At 44.1% G+C, this 27,859-nt stretch overlaps 1 protein-coding gene and 1 pseudogene across 1 annotated transcript; one reads left to right on the forward strand and one right to left on the reverse strand.

Annotated features, from left to right (window-relative positions):
- Positions 1-838: 838 nt before the first annotated feature.
- Positions 839-27,568, reverse strand: RAB12 (RAB12, member RAS oncogene family). The gene is made up of 6 exons (XM_004464734.4): positions 27,106-27,568; positions 16,665-16,725; positions 6,341-6,479; positions 3,954-4,043; positions 3,105-3,209; positions 839-2,058 (listed from the first exon to the last, which is right to left on the reverse strand). Exons 1-6 carry the CDS (start codon positions 27,551-27,553, stop codon positions 1,945-1,947), a joined length of 957 nt encoding a protein of 318 aa, XP_004464791.2. The 5' UTR covers positions 27,554-27,568; the 3' UTR covers positions 839-1,944.
- LOC101437306 (myeloid leukemia factor 2 pseudogene) lies at positions 6,941-13,959 on the forward strand (annotated as a pseudogene).
- Positions 27,569-27,859: the final 291 nt, after the last annotated feature.

The following is a 27,859-nucleotide window of genomic DNA, read 5'->3' on the forward strand; positions in this document are numbered from 1 at the left end:
ACACACCAAACAACCAGGCCCTAAAAAAATTGTAGATAGTCTAGAAAATGAAAATAATCTTGATCTTACTGTCACAAAACTGCATCCACTGGTGGCTACACCTACAAATGACAGAAATGCAGCAACTAACCTGGAGGGGGAAATCTAAAATAGAACATACATTACAGACTCAGGGACAAATGCTGCGGCATGCAGAAACTGTTTTTTCAACAAAAGGGAAGAAAGACAGGGAACTAGCTACACCAGGATTGAAATGCTAAACAAACCGAAGGGACTGCGAAAGTTAAGTCAGTGATTAGTAAATGAAGGAAGCAAGTTCTACCCCGAGAGCTGGGAGGACAAAAAGGCAGCAGGGAGGGTGCTGCCAAAAGGGAAGTGCTCAGAGCAAGGGCCCTGAAGGAGCACTTGAACACCTGGCGGGGAGAGGGGTGGCCTGACAGGTACACGGCCTTCTGAGGACAGGACAGGGGCAGCAGGGCTGGAGTGGGGGTCCTGGAGGGAGCTGGGAATGGAGCCGACGGTCTGCTGTGTGCCTTCCTCCCTCCTCCCATTAGCAGATTTTATCCAGAAAAGCAAGAGGGGTGGGCAAGTATAGCTTACGGTTCTGGCCCCGGCCTCATAGACACAGGGGGATTGGGGGGGGGAGAGACTAGATAAGTAACTGGCCCGCTCCACGATCAACTGTTGGGGATAAAAGTTACATGTTTCAGGAAAGGTTTCCTTCAAGGTAATGATACTGTATTTTTCCTACGTAAACCACTCATAAGATTAAGACTAGTGGAGCTAGTGAACATTGTCAGATATATGATTACCAAATAAATGTGACAATTCACTGTCATTCATAAATACAAAATTTTATTTGCACTTCATTAGTGTAGAAAGACCACAATGCTTTTCAATACCACAACACTCAAGACACGCTGAGTTATTCAAATACATAATTACTTATTTATCTTGACTAAACAAAAAGGTGCAGTTTAATAAAAGATATACCAAAGATAGAGCTGACAAATTCATTACCAGACCACCCCCCTCCAAAAAAAAAAAAAGAGCACAGTCTAGGCTTCTAGGCTTACTAGGCTAAGCTTCACCATAAAGGGGGAAGTTCTATCATTACAAAGGTACAGAGTGTTTAGGCAAATACAGGTATGTTCTCTGATATAGTAAAATGTATCTCTTTAAAATTCCTTTAAACAGGATTTATTTAGGACAGCAGCGTTGTTTTAAAATAGTCTTCTACAGTTTCAAAACCACTTCTTTCGTCATTCAATCTGTGTAGTTCTTAAAAGTACAGGGTATGTCCTTCAGGAAACTGTGACAATGAGTCTGTAGCCTTAGACCAACCAAGTCGAGTTCAATCTCTCTAAACTAGTAATATTCTACCATGACATAACATTAATAAATAATCTTAAATGATGGCTATAAATGGATCTTAGCTTTGTGGCAGAAATACTCCAATACTTCAAAGATGCTATAGTTGGGGGGAAAATGTCTTGTAAATAAAGAAAAAAGCACTTAAGATAGCATTTCTCAAAGTCTTTAGCTTTACAAATTTTCTTTAAAACAGTAAGCAAAGCACCACGCTCTCTCTTATCAGAATCTCTTCTGTCCTCATAATATAATTAACAAGGACAATTATATTATTTATTTCAAGAAACATTATACCTTGTATTTCTCCCATTCTTCATATTAGAAGTACTACGCTTCCCAGTGTATGTGCACTAGACACTGGGGCCATGAATGAAATATAATAATTTGGAGGGGAATACGGAATTTATACCCCAGACTTACCCAGGATTGCTTATTTGCATATTTACAAGTTAGTGTATAGCTCTGACTCAGATTACAAAGTGCGAAAGGAAACTGTCAAAATGATTGTAGTGCAGAAGAGACTGTTACTCCCCTTCCCAGGAATTGTTTCCACTTTGTCTCCAAAGTAGCAACTCAACAGCATCGGACATGAGGTCTTGGTGGAGGCAGTTCTGGTGGAATCTCGGGTTCCGGTTGTAACGAGAGGATACTGTTAGACAACTCATTCCTTAAAATATCCAGGGGCATCTTAAGGATAAAGAAAAAGACAAATATTTTTTGACAAAAACATCTTAATGACGTAATGTATATATACAGGCTCTATGAATAGTACAATAATATGCAAACAAAGTATTGCTAGATAAAGCTCTCCAATTTTTAAAAAAAATTTAAAAATAAATTTATTTTTTGCTAGGCCAACAAATAAAAACCAGGTTCATGGAGCTTCATGTTAAAACCTAATACTGCCCAGCCTACTTTAATATCCAAGGTTAAAAAGAGATGAGACCAACCTCATAAATACTTGAAGTCTAGAAACAATTACCTCCATAGAACCAAGTATAATGGGAATTTAACACATCAAGAAATGAAAAAAAAAGTGGCTGCATTCTGAGGGGTTGTAGCATTACTAAAGAATTAACCTTTGGCAATGATATAAACAACTTTGGATTTTCCTCCAAGCTTCTGAAGTTTCAGTTGAACTGAGCAGATTATACTTAATTATACTGTAAATCAACTTAGAGAAAGTTCTTACTAGAAATCTTAGCCTAAAGATGCCTGAGGAAGCTTTTGTTGCTCAGTGAAGCTGTCCAGCAATTCTCCTACAACTTGGCATCATGGAAAAGCTGCTGCTTCCGCTAGAAAGCAGAGCATGGGGTTGTGCAAGGCAAACACCAAGGGTGCTCAGTTCCGCCAAGAGATCTGCACACTTTGCTAGGTCACCATTGCCTGCATCTAACTTAATTCTCATGGGGGAGAGCAGATGTCCAATACGTATCGTGCATTATTATACCATGCTCAGTCCATTCCACCAAACTGTATTTTAATGTTAAGCAAAAATATTATACGTCAATACGAAGTGACACTGAAGACCCAAGGAGGGAAAATAGCTGCTGCCATAGAAAGCTGGATGCTTCTGGCCTAGACAACTTTACCTGGTTCTTGAGACTCAAAGTAACTACTGTACTTTCCTTTCTAAATAAAAAATTATTAGTGAAAAAGATAATAAAAAAAATAAATAACTATAACCAGTTACACATTAAATGCTCCTATGATGTAGAGATTTTTTTTTTTACCTTTTTCAGAATGTCATCAACAAGTTTCAGAAATATTTCGTCCACATTGAAATTATCCTTGGCACTTGCTTCACAGAACCGCATCCCAGTTATTTGCTGTGCAAACTAAGAAAAGGAAAAAAAGCATTTCTGTGTGTGGGGTGTAGTTTGGTCCAAGCTAAGCACACAGCCTGCTTCCCACCGCAGCCTGTGTCCTCTGGGACCGGGGAAATCCCAGCCAGCAGCTCCGCTTCAAAGGTAAGGCTGAGGCCAGAAGACCTGTCAAGTCCACTCATACTCCAAGAGGAATTTCATAAACTCCAGCAGATTCTGAAATTATAAGTAAACAACAAAACAAAATCCCTACAACGATAACTGGTCCTCCAAGTTATTTGCCTAAGTTTCGAAAATTGTAATGGATCCATCATGTGAATAATGCTGATGATTTTCCATGACTGACTCCTCAGCAAAAACCAAGGAAGGTTAAAATACATCAGAGTAAGAGAAAACTATGAAAGCAGTTTTTACAGCTTAAAATAAATGTTTTCTCATTAAAGACATGCCAGATTAGATAATAATGCAGGGAATACTGACACTTTCCCCCTCCATTTTAAAATGAATTTCAAGGAGCAGGAAGTTAAAAATAGTTAAATCTTGAGAAGGATGTAATTGGATAATAATTTTATCTATACTAATTTCTTTTAAAACGTGCTAATAATTGTTTTATCTATATTATTCCTTGTACTTTTTTTAGATGTCTGAAATAGTACGTAATTAAGAATACACAATTTACTGAAATAAAAGTCCACCAAGTGCCAACCATAAAGAGGGTGAGAATTGTGACATCTCTTATGTACACGCTTTTCTTACCTTTTCACCTTGCTGCCTGGTGATCTCCCTATCTGCTTCACAGTCCAACTTATTACCAACTAAAAGAAGTTCTGCATCTTCTGAGGCATACTGTGGAAATAAAAAAAATAACTGCATTTCAACGACGCACACTGTCTACACTGATGGAGGAAATGAAAACTGGGATGGGAGTTTTCACTCTGCTCTCATCTGTCCCTTCCCTCCACAAATTTGTGAGCACCACTGACGTTCTGGGCAGAACCAGCTCTCACAGGGCTCCCAATGTTTTGGGAACAGGCATTCAGAAGTGCAGTGTTCCTTGCCTCTGACCGAATAATTCCTAAGATTCTCTCCTAAGGAAATGATTCAAAAGCTAGGAAATGCTCCATATGTAAAACAGTCATCAATTTGAAAAAATCTAGAAGTCCAACAGGATAAATCAGAATTAAATAAGGTAAGGTAAACCCAAAATGCAGTCATTAAAAAAAGCACACTGAGAAGTGGATGTGGCTCAAGCAAATGGGCTCCCATCTACCATATGGGAGGTACAGGGTTCGACTCCCGGGGCTTCCTGGTGAAGGTAAGCTGGCCCAAGTGGAGTGCTGGCCCACGTGGAGAGCTGGTGCAGCAAGATGACGCAACAAAAAGAGACACAGAGGAGAGACAATAAGAGATGAAGCAGACCAAGGAGCTGAGGTGGCACAAGAGATTGAGCACCTCTCTCCCACCCTGGAAGGTCCCAGGATTGGTTCCTGGTGATGCCTAAAGAGAAGACAGACACAGGAATGTGCAGTGAATGGACAGAGAGAGCAGACAATAGGGAGGGTGGAGTGGGGGTGTGTGGAGAAATAAATCTTAAAAAAAAAAGCCAAAAAACAAAAAAACATGATTTAGAAGAACATTTAATGACACAGGAAGACTCAGGATGATAAAATGTTTAGTGAAATAAGCAGGGTATAAAATTAAATGGAGTAAGAGTTCAATTTGGTTTTTCAGGATGGTGGAGCTATAGATTTTTAAATTCACTTCTTAGTGTTTTTCTTGATTTTCCAAATTTTCTATAGTGAGAAGTAGAGCTAATTTTATAGTCAGGAAAAAAGCTAGGTGGAATATATATATATAGAGAAGCACAATAGGGTTTCTCTTTTTAATAAGGCTAACCTCTCCTGAGGAACTGATTTGGCTTTCTGCATTCCAAAAATACTCTGAGACAGACCGAAACAAAAACCAGCTGATGGTGTGGCCCTGCCCGCGGAGGCTGGTGATGCAGCCAGCAGCACGGTGGTGAGGCCTGGGACCCCGGCGGGGCACCGTGGGTGCTCGAGAAGCGACAGCTGGCACAGCTCAGTGCAAGGCAAACAAGTGCCAAGTGTCGCAGGGAGGAGAACTCTGGAGCTCAAGACTCTGGCAGGTAGCAACTTGGTGTATTCGCCAATCCAAGGACTCGCCCGTAGAGGAAAACAAAAAGACTCAAGCACGCTTGGAATTGGGCCCTTTGGAGTCAGGCACTCTTGGTTTAAACCCATCACGCCAGGCCTGAGCGTTCAGACTACGAGGAGGACTGCCCCCCGGGTTTCCTCAGGAGCACTGGCTGGGGAGCGGCAGCAGAGCCCAGGGCTCGAGGGACTCGAGGCAAGGGCAGAGCGAGCGCAGCGTGGGGTTCGTCCTGGGTCCACGCCCCCTGCAGCTGGAGTCCTGGAAGCACTCCTGAGAGGCTCACGCTGATGAAGTGCTTGATAAACCGGCAGATACAGTCTTCAACGTTACTTAAAAGGCAGGTTTAAAACAGTTGTGACCTATTTATATCTAATCATGAGCCAAAGAATAACATCTTCTTTTGTTCACGTCATGCACTAAAGGACCTCTGTAGTTTTTTTTTTTCTTTAAGGAGGTACCAGGGATTGAACCCAGGACCTTGTATATGGGAAGGAGCAGTGCAACCACTGAGCTATGTCAGCTCCCCAACACCTGTACCTCTGAGGGCAGATGTACAATGGGTGACTGAGGCCCTCCTGGCCACCCAAACACTGCGGGGAAGACCATCTCCCCCCCTGAGCTTTGCTCTATGGGCATGGACAGGCTGAGCGCTCATGTGAACACGACAGAGGGACAAGAAGGCCATGTGTCCAAGTCCAGGGAAGCCCATCTCAGCTTTGAAGCCAGGCAATTCGGGGTACCAGAATAAAAGTTTATTACTCACCAGTGGTGTGATCCCAGATTAGTCTACCGCTTTGGCAGTCTATAATACAGGGACATATACCTATCTCCCCACTGCACGTTATAACATGGACCAAATGATGTCCAATATGCACAAGTATCGCCAGGAAATATGCTTCCCCTTCTTTCTCTTAAAATGATTATCACCCCAAAGCAGTGAGTTGATACTGGTGGCAAACTGCAACACCTACCTTATCGATCATCTTCATCCACTTGGGCAAGTCATCAAATGTCTCCTTCTTGGTGATATCATACACCAGTATGATCCCCTTGGCACTTCTGTAATATGCTGAGGTAATGCTGTTGAATCGCTCCTGACCTGCCGTGTCCCTAAGAAATAGCAGCAATCAGCTCCCAAGCAAGAAACAGAGCCAGCAGGTCCACATTCCTGTGCAAACACACATTACGATTCTGTTTCTCCAGCATGAGGGAACAAGAGTCTCATGCCTCTGCTTTCTTTAATCCCTTCCCTGATGATGACGACTAGTTAAAGAGTAGGAAAAAAAATTCAGGCTGACGAAAGCGGTATCTGAGATACATGGTATCTTCACACAGAGGTGCAATGGGATGGGTGGGGATGGATTATAAATTGAGATCAACAAACTTCCCAGAATATCTTTTTCCCCTAAAAGGCAGAAAATCGCCAACAGTAAGGCTCACATGACACCAAAATATATGATCATGCCTTTCTAAAAGAAAACGGAAGTTTTAAAATAACAGTATGTAAAAAGTAACCTCTAAAAGCGTACATTTTAGGTGAGTTAAGGTGACATACAAAACAATTCTTTTTTTTTTTTTAAAGATTTATTTATTTATTTATCCCCCCCCCCCCCCCCCCCCCCCCGGTTGTCTGTTCTTGGTGTCTATTTGCTGCGTCTTGTTTCTTTGTCCGCTTCTGTTGTCGTCAGCGGCTCAGCGGCACGGGAAGTGTGGGCGGCGCCATTCTTGGGCAGGCTGCTCTTTCTTTTCACGCTGGGCGGCTCTCCTTACGGGGCGCACTCCTTGCGCGTGGGGCTCCCTTATGCGGGCGACACCCTTGCGTGGCATGGCACTCCTTGAGCGCATCAGCACTGCGCATGGGCCAGCTCCACACGGGTCAAGGAGGCCCGGGGTTTGAACCGCGGACCTCCCATATGGTAGACGGACGCCCTAACCACTGGGCCAAAGTCTGTTTCCCTACAAAACAATTCTTAACAGATCAGAGAGAAGTGATGACATGCAGGGAGTGCAGCCTTCACACATGCTCACACCCCTCTGCTAGCCGGGAGTATCCTAAGATGCTAAGAAGCGCAGGCCCTCCGTTTTGCCCCGCCCGCGGCGCTAGTGCTCGGGGGACTGGGTGCCTGTGGCAGTCCACCTATTACTACTTCACCTGAGGAAGGAGAACAAGGCTTCCTGCCCACAGCCAGCAGCAGGGCCGCCCCTGGCCCGGGCTGCCGGGCAAGGCAGGCTTAGTCCCGCTCTCCAGGTGACGCCTCAGTTGTGCCAAGACCCCAGGCAGAGCCACTGCTATGGATGACAGGAGCTCTTCTGAGCTAGTGACAATCAAAGAAACACATAAAGAACACCCAATTTGTATCAAACCAAGATTTTGAAAAAAAGAGAATAAGAATTATGGCAAAAAGACAGGCACAACAAAATGGGGGAGGGAGGAGGTGGTTCCCACTGAAGATGCTAAAATCCTTCACAAAACCAAATCTTAACTTTTGTCAAATGAATTGCCTTTCCAATGTGAAAATTCATACAGAAATATCATTCAGTATAAAAGTAACTTTTGGTTCCTTACCTCATTTCCTAGGAGCTAAGTTAAGCTGACATAACCTTTGTAATGAATTTTTTTTTACATTCTGGAATAAAATGACAGAAGTAGAAAGTAATTTAATACTGTAAATGACATGAGTGCACTATAATATACTCCTCTCCACTATTAAACTTTGTTCTAGAAGGTTCTAAGACCCCAGGCTACTACAGTCTGGAGGAAACTGATATAGAGGGAGTAAGAGGAATAGCAAAGATGTACAAGGAGTTTGGTGCTGAGCTGACAGTAAACTGCTTTAGTTTTAGTCATAAAGTAGTATGCGCAAGTCAAATAATTATGCTTCCAGGTATTTTGCTTCTATACACTGGTACAGTGACAGGAAAATGTGCTATTATTTCCCGCACTTTTCTCAAAAGTGCTAGTGTTGGCTCAGGCCCTACATGGCCGATTCTGGGAAGCTCCGCGGCCCTTTCCTGCACCATGGAGAGCCCCAGGTGGAGTCCTGGGCATGGGGGCTCCATCCTTGGCTCCCGGATCTGGTTTCTTTGGCAAACCCAACCTTTCTGAACCTCATTTTTTAACATGTAAAATGGGGGAAATGATAACCCCCTCTAAGGCAGGTAATGATTAACAATGAGAAAATGCACAGAAAATAACTGAAACTCTTTAAACTTGCAACTCTCCTTTAAGTCACACAGATGGCTAATATCAGATTTTGCGGAAAAAATGACCAGTGGCCCCTCCCCTACTGAAAAAAATGCTGTAGAATCAGTCTTATTTTCTTAATGCTTTCAAACAGAATAGGTGGCGAAAAGAAAAGCAAGAGTTTTAGCAAATACTGTAAACTCCACTAATGCCCACTGCCTATCTGAAGTCTAAAAACTGTTCTCCAAGCTGACGTTGACCGTTTTCAGCATGAAAAACGACATGAGCATGGTGGTGTGCAGGAGCTGGTTGAGGCGGATTTCTCAATCTGAGAACTAAGAAATGGTGTGGTACCTCGCCTAGGGTGAGGAGCTGTCCTTGCCCAGTAGTTGTCTCTTAACAGGTCTTCAAGCTTTCAGATAAGATGAGTGATAAACCAGACTTGTCGGAAGGAGAAGTTTGACACGTCAAACCTGAAGAAAACTAACACTGAAGAAAAAAATACTCTCCCATCAAAGGAAACTATCCAGCAGGAGAAAGAATGTGTTCAAACATCATAAAATGGTGTCTCCTCACAAGAGCAAATTTCAGCATTACCTGACTGTCTTGGTTATGGGTTTGTTAATTGTAAGTTTATGTGTCTGTAGAGATTTTAGGCATTTTCTTATGTCTTCTCACTCATACTCCCTGATTAAGGGGACAGGGGCAGTGAATGCTCCACCACTACCTTTGTTTTAAAGCTTCCCATTGATGTGTAAATTCCAGATAGCCAGTGCTGTGAACAATCTCACCACTGATGACATTTCTGTATGTCATTTTTGCATTCCCTACAGGATAGTCCACTTTTAACCTTCTCCAATGGGTACTGCCATTGTTCCCTTATAGTCATGTAGTTGTATGCTTTGGTAGTTTGTCACAGTTTATTTCCATTTCTAATGTACCAATAAAATATTGGATATAAACATTAAAAAAAAAAAAAGAAGTGGTGTGAACCATCACATATTTTTAGTTCTAAACGAGGCTCTTTTCATTGAATAAATACAGCAGGGCTTCTGATTACAAGGAATACACTGTCTTTAAACATAATACACAATTTAGCTTTTCTCCAAGTGAGTCCCATGAACCCTCACCTGTGGCTCCTACTGGCTGTGTGAGAAAACAGGTGTGCCATAGTTGGTAGGTTGGGGAGCAGTGGAGTAAACAAAAAAAAAAAACCAGAATTCTTCACTGCGGGGGCTCTGAAAGACCCTAATAGAATAACACGTAAGTTTCCAAAAGGGGAAGATATACAGCACTTTCCAAATGTATTTATTTGGTCAAAGACCTCTGCCCTAAAAACCCCCTTTGGAAATGCTGCTTTAGTTTACGGCTGCCTCCAGGCTAGACTTCTGCTGGGGACTGAAGCCTGTCCCCCATCAAGACGTGCCCAGCCCCAACTCCCCGGCCTGTATGTGAACTAATCTGCAAACAGGACCCCTGAGGATGTTTCTGGTTAGGGTGTGGCCAAACGGCATGAGGGTGAGCCTGAATGCAAAATGGCTGGAGCCCTTAGAAGCAGAGGACACTGGACCAGGAAGGAGAAACGAGAAGCGAGACTAGAAAGAGGCAAATGGCCCTGTGATGGAGGACTGCCAGAAAGTGGTCACCTAACACAGACTCTGGAGAAAGCATGGTATGCCCACATCTTGATGCTGACTTCTCGTCTCCCAAACTGTGAGACAACAGATTCCTGTTGTTTAAGCCAACCTCTCATAGCAGCTCTGGCAAACTAAGACAACGTTCTGCCAAATTAGTTCACATCAGTGATGTGTTATTACTATGTTAAACAAAATGGTAAATGAATTTTCATGTAAAGTCAGGCCATTTGCTTTGTTCAAGAGACTGTAAGATGCGGTGATGAATGCACAACATTGGAATTATACTAAAAGCCACTGATTATAATTTTTGGATAGATCATATGGTTTGTGACTACATCTCCATAAAAAGGCTTAAAAAGTAAAGCAAATGTACAAGAATAGCCAGAAATAGCAGCTATGTACAGCAGGGGAAGCCTAGAGAAATTGAGAGGTGATGAATTTTCTTGTTTGTCTGCTTTTTATTATTAATATGACTGAAATAATGATAATGCTCTAATAATGATTGAAGTGATGAATGCACAACTGCGTTGATTATACCAAATACCACTGATTGTACACGTTGTAGCAATTTTATGCTTCCTTAATACTGTGTCAATAAAATAGATTTGTTTAAAAAAAAAAAAGAGAGATGTTAATGACCCACTGCTACCCTTCACTGGAAGCCGTGGGAGGGCAGAGGTGGCCTGCTTGGTTCGCCCGGGTCCAGCACAGTGCCTGGCTTACTGCAGCAGCCAAGAAACATCTGCTGGGCCAAAGGAGATACGCCTAAAAGGTGGAAAGTTGATGCCGTATCAGGGCAAAATGAAATTTATTTTTAAGACCTACAATTGCCAAAAAAAGAAAAAAAAAAAAAGTAAAAACTGAAGAATAATGCTAGATGGAGCCTGAATTCTTCAGATTTCTAAAAGCAACTTAAAGACCACACTAACAGGCAACTGCAAGGTGCCAGAGAAGGAAGTGATTCAGATATCATTTCATTTACTTAAAGAATCAATGCACAAAAATTATTTTTCTAAGCCTAGGCATTTGGGGGCAGACATAAATATGTCAAATCAAGAGTCAAAAGAGACTGGCCATGCATCCTACCACAAGTTAAGGCCTGTTTAAGTTAGGATTTGATGAAATATCTTAAATGTTTTAAAAACTATTCGGTGCTGCTTGAATACTGTTAAGAAACATCTCCCATTTCTTTAAGAAGTCAAAAACAGCATGTATTTTTCTACTCTGAAATTTGTACACCATAGCCCGCATTGCAAATTTAACTAGGAAGAAGATATAAGATCTTCACTGCAGCATTCTAGGAACTCACATTTAATAAATCTTTATTCTAAGTAACTTCAATCTGGCTTTTAGTGTAAGTCAATTCACATTCATTTCTCTACACATTCAATGAATTAGGATCCAGCAATTGGGAGATTAAAAAACCAGAGAAATTAAAGATAACAAGTTTTAATAAAAACCCAACAATCAAGGACTAGGATAGTAAAAGACTTGATATAGTTAAAAAAAAAAAAGTTGCATGATAATGTACTTAAGAATCATGAATACACCAAGAAATTTGCCCTCTCTATTGGCTTAAAGTCAGACAAAAAATGAGGCAACTGTTCTAATCCAAATAAATGAGCAAACAGTTTTAGTTTACAAAATTCCCAAGGAGAGTCAATTCAATAGCTCACTATGCCCAGCTATGGCCATTCCTCGAGTTCATCTTTCTCTGCCTGGCTCTGAATGCTTGAGGTGGAAAGCATCTTTCTTTGAAAGATTATTCCATATTCCCAAATACGTGGGCTATGGAAGTTTTTACTTTCTATTCCTCTCAAAAGCCCGTCTGATTTATTTCCACTACACAAATTCTCTGCTATCATGTATGGTCATGAAATGTCCTCAGTTCAGCAAGTATTTGTTAAACACCTATTTGCCAGTACCATAAAAATCCTGCACAAGCTTCCACTTTACAAAAATTTAGATCATAATAAAATACCAATGCATTGACCATGCTTTCATCTTTCTAGGAAGAATGTGGAATCCTGATTATTTCCTATCTTTATCTCCACAAACTTGAATTTTCATTTCATAGAGCACAGGTTTCAAGCAATTTGCAGCTTAATAACATCGGTTAAATCATCATTTACTACAGCTGGCATGGGATATTACTTTTCCCTCTGCTTCTGGTATAAATTGAAAAATTCCTGAAATCCTGTTTCCAGATTAGTAAAACAGATACTTAGGCAACTTATAGATTCTTAACTTTTTGTACTGAATATATTCATTTAAATGATGCAATCACTAATTGGCAGGGCAGTAACCGTTTTCAAGTACATGAAAGGCTCTATCTCTTCTAAGGAAGGAAATGAACTTGACACCAACAGAAAGGATGCTGTCAATTTCCCAGCAGTATAGACTCAAATGATTTATAGAATAAAGGAGGGAGCTCCCGCGGGCCCAGCCCCGGGGTGGGCGGCCCCATCATGACGTCATTTCCGCCCCGGCCTGGCCGCGGTTCGGGCTCCGTGGGCCGAGCAGGGGGTACTGAGGTATCTGCTGTGGGAGGAGGCGGCGCGCGAGACCGAGGATCTCCACCCCGGACCAATCCTCGCGTCCCGGGCCGCAGCCCCGAGCCTGCACCGCTGAGTCCGAATCGGGGACCGTGTGGAGCCCCCTGGAGCTAAGAGCAGGATGTTCCGCTTCATGAGGGACGCGGAGCCTGAGGATCCCATGTTCCTGATGGACCCCTTTGCTATTCACCGTCAGCATATGAGCCGAATGTTGTCAGGTGGCTTTGGATATAGCCCCTTCCTCAGTATCACAGATGGCAACATGCCAGGGACCAGGCCTGCCAGCCGCAGGATGCAGATCCGGGAGACACGGAGGACTGTACGGGACTCAGACAGTGGCCTAGAGCAGATGTCCATTGGGCATCACATCCGAGACAGGGCTCACATCCTGCAGCGCTCCCGAAACCACCGTACAGGGGACCAGGAGGAGCGGCAGGACTACATCAACCTGGATGAGAGTGAGGCTGCAGCATTTGATGATGAGTGGCGGAGGGAGACTTCCCGATTCCGGCAGCAGCGCCCTCTGGAATTTCGACGGCATGAGGCTTCAGGGGGTGGGGGCCGAAGGGCTGAGGGGCCTCCCCGCCTGGCTATACAGGGACCTGAGGACTCCCCCTCCCGACAGTCCCGCCGCTATGACTGGTGAGGGCCCTAGGCCCTCAGCCTCTCTTGTACAGACTGTGAGAGGCTGAGAAATCATCCCCTGAAATAACTTTTCCCTCTCCAACTCCTGCCCCCAATTTAATATTAAATTAACAGGCAAGCTGGCCCTCACCTCTCCCTGGGGGTCTCAGGGAGAACTTCTCACTGCCCCCTTTACCTACTTCTTCCTTCTTTAATCCCCATTACCATGATGATTCCACTTCTCCTGTATCCGCTAACTTGATTTTTTATTTTGCTGCTCCATCTTTGAACCTCCTCACCTCCCCCATTCTGCCTCTGCCATGCATTGAGGGAAGGTCTTTGGGGTGAGCTCTGGTTGTAGGGCCTCCTCCAACCCTCAGCTACCCTGGGTCTTTGCCCACCTCTTCCTCAGAGCCCCTGCCACAGAGGCCTAGCCCCTGCCCGAGGCTGTGGAGGGAGAGGACTGGTCTCGTTCCCAATTCTTTCCCTCCCACCAACCAACCACACTCATCACAAAAATCTTCCCTACACCCTCCCCTGCCTTTATTTTTGATTTGTGCAACTTGTTAACTAGGTGTTTATGGAATAAAGGAGAATGGAAAAAAAAAAAAAGAATAAAGGAATCCTTACTGAACACGTTTCATTTTAGGGTGGCCTAAAGGAAGGAAACATATTTCATGGCTTCTTGTTCACTTCAAAGCAGCAAATTGAAGTATACCTCGTATATGTCCAGGACAACACTTTGGATATAAATGCAAAGCACTCTGGATATAAATTCATGAAACTGAATCATATAAACAACCCATTTTATTTTACCTCTAGTTCTAAAAAGTTCTTATATACATATATCTGGAAATACCTTAAGTCGGAGATGAGAAAAGTGATCCTTTTTTTGGCCAAGGATAATCAAGGAATTAAAAAACGTGGCAAAGGCATCTGCACCCTTTGATACTTTAGACCTTTAGGAATCCATAGGAAACACTATTTTGCTAGGTTGGCTATGTTCTGAAATCACCAAGAAAAAAATGCACTTCTCCTAACAAGAACTCTCCATTGAAAACCAGCTAGGTTTATGGTCCAGAAATCTGAGCACAGCTATTAGGAGCACAGCACGGTCTACTGTGTCTCCTTGAAGAGGGCCATTTTCAACTCTACTGGCTCCTGTCGTGGCTTCAACTGATTACAGAGTACGACGACACTCTGCCCATGATGAAGCAGATGACCCCAGCAATGGCCAGGGACAGTGATAACTCAGAACGAGCCACGTAGTACTTCGAGTAAGCGACAGGAATTAGAACCTTAACACCAGTATTTACTTTTTACCTGCTAGAGAGCAATATGAATAAAAAGGTGTTTTTGTCTTTTAGATAAAATATTTCAGGAGATAAAAATATTTTGAGTTTTATGTGATTAATAAAATGGCCGACAGATTGTGACTGTGTCATTCACTGTGGAAAATCCCTTCAGGAAGTCAACTTTGACTTCCTGACTGAATCACTGGAATATTCATTCCATGTAGAAAACCTGCAATCAAACTTCTGATAAATCCGATGAGCCTCCTTTTCCCTCCCTTAGTTATATCCTTTGCCAGTGTTATAAAGAGTTTTAAAAACGAAGACCACTGAAGCAAAGGAGGGAAGAGTCAGAGGGAGGAGCTGTTTTTGGGGAATGTTTTTCCAAGAGAAAAGCAGTTTCTGAGGGTCAATGGTATGATCACACTTTCTTCCACAGAGGGGGCATGATAAGGCAGGGCCCTGTCCGATCAGACTCCAAGGCACTGCAGCTAGATTCCAGAAGCATCTAATGTCACCAGCATCGCAGTCTCGTTTGAACATACTTTTATAATTCAGATCGTTAATATCCAAGACGAACATTAACGTATACAGGATACATCTTTTCAGTTATGCCACTACATCAGGCATGGCTCATCTTCCCACTGTGAGATGATCTCCTCATCAACAAGTATTTCACCCATTGGTGCTAGGTACAGAGATGGGCAGACCCAAAACCCTAAGGATGTGCTAAACCATAGAGAGTTACAATGAGAAACAGCAACTTATGTGCAAGATATTTTGTTGTCATTGCCAGAGTTCAAAAACTGAGGAGTGACATCCAAAACAAAGTTTGCGGCCTCTTCAGGGATGAGCTAAAAGAAAAATATCTATTTTTTGTTATTCAATTATTTTAGGCAGGAATGCCAATGTTTCATAATCAAATCAGAACCAAAAATACACACACACACACAAAACAAAACACATCCTTAAAGTGAGTTAGAGAAAGTCACGGATGAGCAAATGAAGGCATTACCTCAGACACCTCCGGGGGCAAGCAACGCTGGCTCGGCTGCAGGTGTGCCCGGACAGGCACACAGATGGAGAATGAAGACATGCCACTAACATTCAAGCATTAGGTGATCGGTGGTGCCACAGATGAAGCAGCAATTAACGCAGATGAAAGCAAACACACACATGGTGGACAGACAACCAGAGCTGAGGGTGACCTGCCAAGAGGAGTTAGTAAGCTGAATACGCTGCATCTGTGTCATTAAAACAAAACGGCATTCTCTGAAAACCTCACAGGCACCACTTTCACACCACACCAGGCCCAGGCTCCTCCTGTGCACACATGGCGCCCGCCACAGCGTGCATCCCAACACCACCTGCGGACTGCCAACAGGCAGCAGAGGCTCCTGGCACAGACCACGGCTACAGGACGGCTGGTCTGGTCCCTCGTCAGGCTTAGGACCTGAGAAGGCTGACGGCTGAGAAAGGGGCTTTTCTTTGGCAAGGGACCTGGCATTAATGGGGAGTCACCATCCCATGGCACCAGTGGCACAGCTGGGGGGGTTATGCCCAGCCAGTGCTAGTCACACTGTGCCATGAATAACAGCCTTTAAATTGTGCAAATCTGGTCATGAACATATTGGACTTTCTTTGAACACTAACACACAAAATAACTTTAAAGCCATGAAGGCAAGCATCTGAGCAATCACTTTGGCAATGACAGTTTTGCTATGCATGTTGAATGATTTAAAATAGAGGCATAAAGGCTCCAAGTGAGTTGTCATTAAAGTAAAATTCTTCTTTCTACAATTCCCCATGTGCAAATGGAGTATGAAATAAGTAGACTCTCTTATTATAAATTCTCTTGAAGAAGGCATTGTTCATTTTATTCTAAACTGAGCAAAGAAAAGTAGGAGAGGCAAACCAGCTCAAACAGTTAATTTTAGTAGACAAGCATATGGGCTAGTGTTAGACACATGAGGCACATCACTGGCATACGCTCTTCCACTTACCAGATTTGTAATCTGATTTTCTTTCCTCTTAGCTCTACAGTTTTGATTTTAAAGTCAACGCCTATAAAGAAAACAAAACACAAGGAGTAAGAAGCAAAATAATCAGGAGGCAATTAGCCATAAAAATAACCCTATTTGTGTATTTGTATATCAGTACCAGAAAAATGGGAAGAGGAAACACTGATATCACTAAGACTCCAAAGGAAAAGGCTGAAGGATGCCTGTATCTGTAACTACTGAGCCACAGTCATGCTTAATACACAGCTGTAAAAAACCCACCTATGGCATGTTTTATACTGAACTGTCTTCTAGCATTTGGTGTTCATAATATAATTCATTACTCCCCCAAGTTTAGCCAAAAAATCTTTTAAAAACTACATTAACAAATGAATGGCTTTCAAAGAATGTTATCTTAGGGAAAATTCTTGTATGGAACACGGGAAACATAATCTTTTTTTTTTTTTTTAAAGATGTATTTATTTTTCTCCCCTTCCCCCGCCCCAGTTGTCTGTTCTCTGTGTCTATTTGCTGCGTGTTCTTCTTTGTCCGCTTCTGTTATTGTCAGCGGCACAGGAATCTGTTTCTTTTTGTTGTGTCATCTTGTTGTGTCTGTGTGCACGGTGCCATTCCTGGGCAGGCTGCACTTTCCTTTGCGCTGGGCGGCTCTCCTTACGGGGCATATTCCTTGTGCGTGGGGCTCCCCTACATGGGGGACACCCCTGCATGGCAGGGCACTCCTTGCGCGCATCAGCACTGCGCATGGGCCAGCTCCACATGGGTCAAGGAGGCCCGGGGTTTGAACCGCGGACCTCCCATGTGGTAGATGGACCCCCTATCCACTGGGCCAAGTCTGCTTCCTGGAAATGTAATCTTGATTTCATAGAGCCTTACTCTAAATTTAGAAACTATTGTACTAAATTTTTTAAATATTTGCAAAAACTTAGGTAAAGAGAAACATGACTTCTTTATTATATCCCAATAGTGGGGAAAACTGTTTTCAAATGTACTCTTATCCAGATTAACTTACCTATGTTAAGGTTTTACTCATTTTAATATTACTAAGTAAACTGCTGTGTATCATCTTTTTCCAATTCAGCCCTTAGAAGCTTCAGATAAATTTCTGAAAACCACATTTTTATTTGCATGTTAACATATATGCTTCCCAGTTATAGAAAACTTAAATATTTCAACAAACCTTTTACACAATTTTTACAACTAAGGAAAATAACCGAAAGGGATTGCTGGCTCAGTGAGAGCGGCAGGAGCGTACTCCTTAGAAGAGCGGTTTCCTGACCGCGCGCCCTGCAGACCTAGGTCCTGGACGGGCCTGCAGGGCACAGGAAGCCGGAGCCATTTGCCGGCTGCGGGCAGCTGGCTGGAAGCACACAAGTGCGGTGATGCAGCACTTCAGGGTCAGATGGTACTGGAGGTGAAGTCAAAGACATGTGACTCGCTCTTATAATTAGTAACACCGCAGACACCAACAACACTCAAAGGCATGTTTACAACAGGAGGGTGTGCAAGGAGCCCTCCTGTACAACGACGCAAAGTCGTGTAAACGTAAAGCATCACGAGCCAACAAAGCTAGAGAACACTCCACTACATTTCAATTCTTAACGGCATTTAAAGAAATCTCGCCTGCCAGATATAATTTTATGTCACTGAACAAAAGCTGGTTAAGCCAATTTCACTTTCAGATCTGGAATAGATTTCCTTTCCAAAGTTAAATGACTCTGACATGGCCTTGAAACAGGAAGCAAGTTTGTGTAGAAGTGTTATCTTTCAACAGTGTTTCTTAATGAGGCAAACAAAAGGTAATAGCATAACTAGAAGTGATGTCCTACTAAACACAAAACATGGCCTGGATATATATGTTATGTCCTAATTTTAATTGGCACAGATTAATGATGAAACACTGTCTTCATGATATTTAAAATAACATTAGGATTTCAATGCCACAATGTTACTCTGCAATGGCAATTTAAAAATCAAATTCATATTCTGTCACATAAGCACGGTTCTATTTTATTTTTGTTTCCCGTTCCTTTAAATTAGGTTTTTAAAAAAATTTATTTCAGAGAGCTTTAACTTAAAAAACTTGTCACAGTGGCTGTTACTTTAGAAACTGACAGTCATGATACCTCTTTTGTGAGCTCAGCTTTGAATCAACCAAAAGAACCCCAGAGCAGATAATTTTTGTTTTGATTAGGCTTCTCTGCTAAGAATTGTTCTTCTGAATCCGAACGTGTCAGATGCTCTTTTTCAACCAATTTTAGCAACTTTTCCAACTTCAGATTCATACACTAGAGCTATTCTGTAATCACAAAGTTTAATTAAAAATAAAAGGAAAGGGCATTAATATCTAAAATCAGGAAATAAGGGGTAATATTATCACCATGATTAGAAGTACATTATTAAATTTAATATGAAAACAAAGATTAACTGACAGAGACTAGAATTAAGACTCTGCAAATCTAGTTTTAGTGAGTAGATTAATTACAATAACATCAATAGCAGCAATAGAAAAACATTCAGTGACTAAGTCTAAAATCCCATCAGATAAAAGAGCTCATTAAAAGTCCTCTTTCTTAAATGAAGTATCTTTATGGTTCTGAGACACATATTCTACTTGTATCAAAGTATACAGCCAACTAAACGTTTCTAAAAACTTTCTTAAAGCAAGAGTCAAAATCCCTTGTAAGCCTGTTGATTTTTAATGTTTGGGATAGATGGACTGCATGTCACAGAACTCCTAAGGACCCTCAGAGGGTAAGGCGTCACTGTCACCCTCGAACACTCAGCCGAATGTCAGCACAGAGGAGGCTCCTCACAGGAGCAGCCCCAGGAGCAGGGCTTGTAAGCACCAAGCTGGCTGGAGCGGTTGCTCCCGGCCGTACCCTGACTCCGCAGGCGTGACCCCTTGCTGCCGTCTGTCTCTCCTCATCTGTCCAGAACACCCGTCTGGGTCCAAGTGCGGCGCCACCTAACCCCCTCCGGGCCTGCACCCAGCCCCTGCTCACGTTCTTCCCTGCGTCCCCAGCCCCAGGACCCACTCTCTCTCACACTGTCTCAGTGCCCGCTGGTCTCAGGTGCTCATCAGTCCCCCCCACCAGGCCACGTGCCCCAAGGGCAGCATCGTGGGTATCTCGAGCATGTCAGGAGACATGCTGGCTACTTCTGGAAAAATTAGAGAAATCCAGGAATGAACAGTGACAAGTCACACACTAAAGAGCAAACCACCTGCTGTGAGCCCAGGCTTCAGCCTGAACTGACTACCTACCACAGGCAAGAACTGGCCCTTTGTAGACCTCTATCTCCATTCCTGTACTGACTCCCGACAGCAGCCTAACTTGTGAAATCATACTATTTCCTACCTGAGCCAATGGAATAGAAACTAAGTACCACAAACATCAAATCAAATATGTCTCAGAAATAGGTGCTGTGAAAGTAGGAAAATCACCATGTCATAAAAAATGCTTCTCAGGCCTAAGCATATCAAAAGTTTAAGACTGAGAAGAATGAACTCTTCTGGTGCTTACTACGGTTCAGGTACGATTCTAAGGGCTTTATGTACATTAACTTAAGGGATCCCCTTAAGCTCAGAGGTAGTTTCTATAATTGTCTCCATTTCACAGATGAGAAAACCAAGGCTTGGAGAGTAGGTAGCTTGCCAAGGCCACCGAGCTGGTATGTACCGGGTTATGCTCCTCCTCACCTATTACGTCAAATAATGGATAAGAAAAGAAGGGGGTGGCAGACTTGGGCCAGTGGTTAGGGCGTCCGTCTACCACATGGGAGATCCACGGTTCAAACCCTGGGCCTCCTTGACCCGTGTGCAGCTGGTCCACGTGCAGTGCTGATGCGCGCAAGGAGTGCCCTGCCGTGCGGTGCAGGGGTGTCCCCCGTGTAAGGGAGCCCTACACACAAGGAGTGTGCCCCATAAGGAGAGCCGCCCAGCGCGGACGAAAGTGCAGCCTGCCCAGGAATGGCGCCGCACACATGGAGAGCTGACACAACAAGATGATGCAACAAAAAGAAACACAGATTCCCATGCAGCTGACAACAACAGAAGTGGACAAAGAAGACGCAGCAAATAGACACAGAGAGCAGACAACCCGGGTGGGGGGGGGAGGGAAGAGAAATAAATAAATAAATCTTTAAAAAGAAAAGAAAGGCAAGGAGGGGAGGGAGGTATAAACTTGCTGTTGACGTGTTCCGGGGAGCATTCCCATTAGGCAGGAAGGAGAGGGAATTAACCTCTGGTTTGTGCACCCTTTCTTTTACCCACCATGTAGCTGCTGTTTTGCAAAGACTCTGATGCACTTTAAAAAAAAAAAAAAAAACCTAAGCCTTTAGAGATTCATATGGAAATATATACAGATGAATATGAAATATCAAAATATAAACACAAGACCTGGGGAAAGTACCATGTCCATTTGGCAGCCCTGGCGGGCTGGCACATTTAGAATGGTAAGACAATGGCCAAGAAGGGTTGGCACTTTTTCCCTGGAGAAAAAAATTAAAAGTGATAATTTGTGTGTAGGTGTGCTATGCTTCAGCCTGTAAAGGGGGGTTGGTTCTCCTAGACACCAGGCGCAGAGGGGAGAGAAAGCACTGGAGAGCTGCGAAGCGCCCAGCCTGAGGGGTAATTACTCATCTAGAGGAGACTGTTTCTTTGCCTGGTCCTGGCTTGGTGGACCCTGAAGCTTCTACATGAAATCAAGGGTTGGGGAAACTAGGGAATGTTGTCTCTTTGTTTTGCCATGTTTTTAAACTAAGAAAGCATTACATAAGCACCAGAAACAGAACAGTGGAATCTGTCAGATTGGGGATAAGGTTTTCTCAGGATTATATACTGTTCTTCTAACCCTATGTTGTGTTTCCTTGTTTACCCACACTCAATAAGGGTACTATTTTAGGTTTGTGGTTTTGGTTCTCCAAATATTTTCCAAATGTCAAAGATGTGAGATAAAAGGACAGAAGGAGCACAATCAGTGCCTTCCCCAGTTGAAATGCAGCAACATTTCACCTCTCCTGTATCATCTTATTATGGTAAGCTTCTTGAGTCACGTCCCCTTCTAAAAAGGACCAGAGCAGGGAAGCAGGCACGTGCTGTGCACCCCACAAAACGGCTACCAGAGTGGTGTCTTATGTAAATATAAATCCCCACTCAAACAGTATTTGCTGAGTGGTGACTGTCCAAAACGATGTTTTCTTTACCAACTCAAACAAATGCTTAATTAAAACAATGTATCTGGCACACAACACTAGAGAATAATTTTGGACCTATCAGTTCTCAAAGGAACCCACTCTGTTTCCTAAGCCTGTTCTGAGATCTGCGAACAGATTGCTTCTGGCACATTTCAGACTGGAGGGAGAATGTGGATCCCTATCACACCTACTGAAACCTTTCTTCTTTGCCAGGGGCCCAGTCTGAGTGAAGATCCCTGAGATTTAAAGCCAGGTCTTTAAAGAGATTTTTATTCAACCGAGACAACCTGACCCCAACTAAAGCTGCATACTTTCTCTGAAAGACAGCTACCTTATTCCACAAACATGGACGTGCTCTGAACAAGCATGAGTTTGCACTGAATCCATTAAATAAACCTGATCACACAAGGCCAGGCTATGTGGTATAAAACCGATGCTAACCCGGCCCCAGGCATTTCTTTCACACACGCATCTCCCTGAGTCATCATGTTACATCATCTTGGCGTTAGACGCTTTAGTACAAGTTACTTTCCAGATGGAGCAGAACGACACTGGAGAGCTGCAGCCTCTGGGGCTTTTGGCGTGAAAATTCTGGATGATGTCTCCCAGTTCACTCACCAGGGAAACACTTGAGCAGAGCATGCCTGGCTTGAAGGCTGCATTTGATCACAGAGGAGCAGAATAAAACACACAGTTTAGGATTTTAATCCAATTTAGATGTTCATTCTGGCTTTTCTAACAGAAATTTCTGAAGTTTCTAGAATAGAGTCCAGGTGGTCAACTTCCCCTTTGACAGTTACTGTAGTGCTTCTAGGGAAAGCTACCTGGCCCTCGGGGACTGCATTTAGAAGCCATGTCACCTAACCTCCAAGGCCACATCCAGTCAGCAATTTCTGCAGGTGAATTAGACTCCCTGTAGCTGCGGGCCCTGGTAGAATGGGGCCCATGGGCATCCCAGGAGCCCACAGCCTGGACCCCTCCAACAGAAAGGGGTGCTCCAGTGTACCCTGGTTCCTGTGGGCAGAGAGAGGCCAAGAGCTCAGGGGCCAGGACCAGCAGCTGAGGACAAACGGGGCTTCTGTGAGCGCTAGCATCTCCTCAGACCAGGGATCCTCAGGGGCCTGTCTTGGAAGTTTTTTAACCCCCTACTCCAAAATGAGAAAAAAAAAAAAATGAAGAGAAAGTAGTAAGGAAGTTTCTTTTGTCTTCTTTGGTCTGAATAGTTTCTTAAAATATTCCTGATACCTTTTTACATGTCCTTACTCAACAGAATAAAAGAACTGGTGACCCTGTGTTGATCTCCAGCATTTTAGGGTCACTTTTACTGTCCGTGAAAATCAGAGTTTTGGTCTAGACAGTTGTACTACTTCTTCTGCAACTAAATATACCCATTTTGTTGAATTTAAGAATATTTTAGGTAAGAAATGCAATTGTTTGAGAATCATTTTAATATCCAGAAGGCAAGTAACAAGTGACAGAGGCATAGTAAGACAGTCAATTTCCTTGATACCATGGAAGAAATATCTCATTATGTTATAGGGTTGGGGCGAGGGAGGGAATTAAATAACCAGGAAAGGGCTCTAGGGTGCAGGAAGCTTTTACACCTGTGAAGCTTTTACATCAGTATTTTCAACAAAGTTGAAATTTAAATCTCAAAGTAAGCTATGGAACGAGCAGGAAAACAGAACTCACTGCGTACCTTGGCCCTGACTACCTGCCAGATGGGGATAACTTTTAGGATTTTTGCAAGAATTAGAAAGAGTGTACTTTGCTGGCAAATGTAAATGCTCTACAAATGGGAGCTACTACCAACAGAATGCTGTATTTAATATGCACAGAACCAAATTACTTATTCAAAGTCACAGACTAGTTAGTGACCCCGCCTCAATCAAGAGCCCAGGTTCCTCATCTCATTCCTCATCTAATGTTTTTTTTTTTCCTTCCCTAGAATGCAATGCTGCTGGAGCAGGGGTGGGTGTGGGGTTTCTATCTGGTGAAACTATTTCAATCTAACCAAAATAAAAGCATTCTTGGGGCTTTAGCTTACTTTATTCTACAGGCTAATGCCCTAGTTATATAGAAATAAAACGAAGGTTGAAAATGTAAATTTTATGGGGTTATTTTTTGAAATATACTTTTTAAAAAGTTTATTTACCTGTTAAGTCAAACAGGAAGAAAACTAGACCAAGAATTCAGTTACTAGACAGTAATGGTTTCTGCAGCTTCCATCCAGAAAGTAATAGCGCATGTGTGCACACACGCACAGATTTGTGACAGATGGTTAAATATGCTTCTGATACACACATTGGTATGAGGGAAAGAACAGATCAGGTAAGTTACATGGTTGTACATTTCTATGGCCAACTAGATTCCAACTCTCCACCCTTTATTAAAGTGCTGCCCCTGTACTTTCAAGAGAATCTATCGAATTATGCTAGCTATATCATACTAATATCATACTAAGTAACTCAATCCCATTAATACAAAATCACATTAGAAAATACACAATTAGACAATTTCCATTAAGTAGGTCAATTATGAAAAACAATCATTTTAGCTTTTTGTACTCCAGAATTTTGTCTCTTTAAATCAAGTTAGAATTCGATATGAATATAAAAAATTAAAACTTTGCTCATTTATAATTTTATATAGTAGATGCTTCATCTCAAAGCTCTAAGGCTTTCCACCACCATCTTTACAGAACGTTTAAGTGGGTCTCAGTCATTTTAAAAAGGCACTTTCTGAAGATCTCTATTTAAGTCTGTGAAGGACATGATGCTTACCCGCCTTGGTCTGGACATGCCCCAAATGTGCACTGAGGTGCCATCCCAGCACGCCGTGTGGCTCACAGTCTCCTCTGACCCTCTGCTGTCATTTGCAAGCCTCGACAGGATAAGCAGCAGCAGCTCCCATGGAAAAGACTCCTTCTCTGTGTGGAGCTAATTATACCCTATGGAGATGACACCTGAGAAACTGGCCAGTAAAGGATCCGTGAGCTGAGTGCCTCAAACGGTGAGCATTCAGGTGAGGCAGGCACAATTCCACACCACGCCCAGTGCCACACTCCACTAGCATTCTTCTAAAAGAAGGAATTCATCTGCCCAGCATTCCAGTGAGGGAGGAGAGAGCCACCTCTGGCCAGCCCTCAGCCGGCCCCAGATTGGCACATGTCTCTGCCACTGCCCTCACTCACCTGGAATCCACTACCTTGTCCTGTTATCCCTGAATCCCCAGTGGGTAGCACAGCACCCAGCACACGGTAAGTGCTCACTAAATGACCTGATAGCTGGGAGGAAAAAGCAACTTGGAGGCAGAAGTAGAGAAGGGTCTCTTGAGAGCATTCTTAAACTGTCTAAATATCCTGGACCAGGCCAGAGGATATCATCTTTCCTGGAACTTTCCACAATAAACATTTACTGCGCCAAGCACTATAGCAGGAAACAAGAATGTGCAAGACTAGACACAACTACACAAGAAACTCCTGTGGGTGAGGTGGTGGGGAAAGAGGTGTGTATGTGAGTGTGTATTTATGTTTGTCAGTACAGGGGGCAGAGAAACAAACTATCCAGTCCTCTTGTCTCAACCCCATCCACTAAACCTATACTGATTTATTTTCATTGCACAGTACACCTCTCATTTTTATATTTTTAAGCATGGGTCTACAATAGATTGATAATTCTGAACTGTTTTTAATCCTCCTTTATGCCAGGTACTAAAATGACAGTATAAACCTCAACTGATGGATTACCAACTTCCTGTACTCTATATGATCCAAGATTGGCTATTTGAAACAGAGTCTAGTTATGCTACTGAATTTTAATCTCATGGCCCCAAAGCCTACGTTTTAAAAATAAACAGAGAACACAAATATTTCCAAAATTATCTATTCCAAAAAAGCATGAAAGAAAATAAGTTCTCAAAATCAAAACAAAAAAGACAAAAATTGGCTTACTTAATCAAAAAGACATTTTAAATGTAGCGCCATATTGTCATACCACACTTTAAAACTAGTTCATCTTAAAATTGTACTGTACTCTTTAACACATACAAGAGCCTTTGGAACTACCACTGAGTACAATATTAAATAGCATTCTAGATCCAAGCAAAAGTTCTATGAGGACAAGGAAGATAGAGTGAGATAAGGACTTCCAATTAAACCAGCCAGGGCTCTTTGAACCTTGTATAAGTACACGGAATGATATTTTAAACTCTATTATTTCAAATCTAACTACCATTCTATGTTTCTTGGATCACCCATGGGTAAATTGCATATCACTTAAGGTGACTTCCCTTTACTCTGAAGACCCACCCCAGCCACGGGACTCCCGGTGTTTTGTCGTTCTTCAGGGATTTTCCATGGAAGCACCCACCAGACCTGACAAACCTCAATGTCAAGTTCTGCCCACCTGACTTCATTACAAAATTTCCCCTGCAGTTTCCGTTTTAGACCTTTAAGCATATTGCACTTCCTGAGCCCCAGTAGGCTGAGCTTGCCCCATCAGTGGACTTCCCTGGCCCAAGTGGTACTGAACGAACTGATCTCACTTTTGAGAGTCACTGGGTTATTTGATGTCACGGATAAATACAGCTGAAATAACTGTCCATTTTGTGGTTAACACAAAAATTTTTAGCACAATTTTAGTTTTACTAGTCTTTACAGATTCTCCACAGAGAATTCTAAACTTCATTATTTCAGAGTATCATAAAAATGGGTTCACCATTCTCAAGCAAGCCCTGGTTTGCAGGGGAAATATTCCTCCTCCTAAGGCAGAGTTAACGGGATCAAAATTAGCTAGAAGACCCACCTAGACCATCTGGCCAGGAGCGCGACGGCGGCCTGAGAGGCCTTGCGCTTTAATTTCTGTGCACTGCCTGCCTGCTTCCCCTCTCGGTCTACTTTCCTAGATGAGTAGCGCAAAGGCTCGGGGGTTTCTACGGGCGCTGATCCTAGGACCCAGGACGGACGCTTGGAGGATGCGGGAGAGGTGGAAGCTCCCACTCGGGAAGTGGGAGGGGCGCGAGGGGTCTGTGACCGGAGAGGCCCAAGGACGTGTCTGCGTGGAACGAAAATCACTGCCTGGCTTGAAGAACAGGCCCCGAGGGGCTTCTTGGGGAGAGGCCCACCTAGCCCCAGGAAGCCCCCCCCACCCCCGGGACGGACGGCTGGAGGAGGGGCGAGGGCGGGTGGCCGGAGGAGCCAGGCCGCGGGTCCGGGGAGCCCTGTCCTTACCCACGGTGGACTTGCAGGCCTCGCAGAAGGTGTCGTCGGTGAAGCGCTCCATCAGGCTGGTCTTGCCCACGCCGCGGGAACCGATGATGATGACCTGCAGCTTGAAGTCGGCCGGCCGGGGCGGCTGCTTCCTCCGGCGGGCCTGGCCGCCCGACAGCGCCGGGGAGCCCGCGCCCAGGCCGCCCCCGGCCCGCCTCTGCCGCGCGGCGCCCGGATCCATGCACACATGCGGCTCCCGCGCGGCCCGCAGCCCGCCGCCGCCCGCCGCCGCCCGCTCCGCCTCGGCCCCGCGCCCGGCGTCCGCCCGCTCCAGCGGCCCCACCGGCCCGCGGGCTCCGCGCTGCAGCTGCGCCGCTGGCCCCGCCCCTGCGCCCCTGTCGCTGTCGCCGCCGCCGCCGCCGGGAGAGGAGGAAGGGAAGCAGCCGCCCCGCAGCAGCGGCAGCAGCATCCCGGGCGAGGAGGGGCAGGAAGCGGCGGCGGCGCGGGGCGGGCGGAGCAGCGGGAGGCCCGGGGGCGGTGTGCCCCCTGGCGGCGGGAGGACCGTCCCGGGTGAGTGGGCTGGAGCAGCGCGCCCCCTACCGACCGGAGGACCCGACCGGGCGTGCTGACCGGAGCAGGGCGCCCCCAGTCGGCGGGAGGACCTGACCAGGGGTTGGTGGGCGCAGAGGGCGGGCAGGAGCAGAGCGCCCCCTGCCGGTCGGAGGACCAGTGGACTGGGACTTCCGGTCCTTCCCAGCACTGCCCAGTGTCTCCA

This window comes from Dasypus novemcinctus, chromosome 16 (genome assembly GCF_030445035.2).
Source record: "Dasypus novemcinctus isolate mDasNov1 chromosome 16, mDasNov1.1.hap2, whole genome shotgun sequence".
In the NCBI taxonomy this organism is placed as follows: Eukaryota; Metazoa; Chordata; class Mammalia; order Cingulata; family Dasypodidae; genus Dasypus; species Dasypus novemcinctus.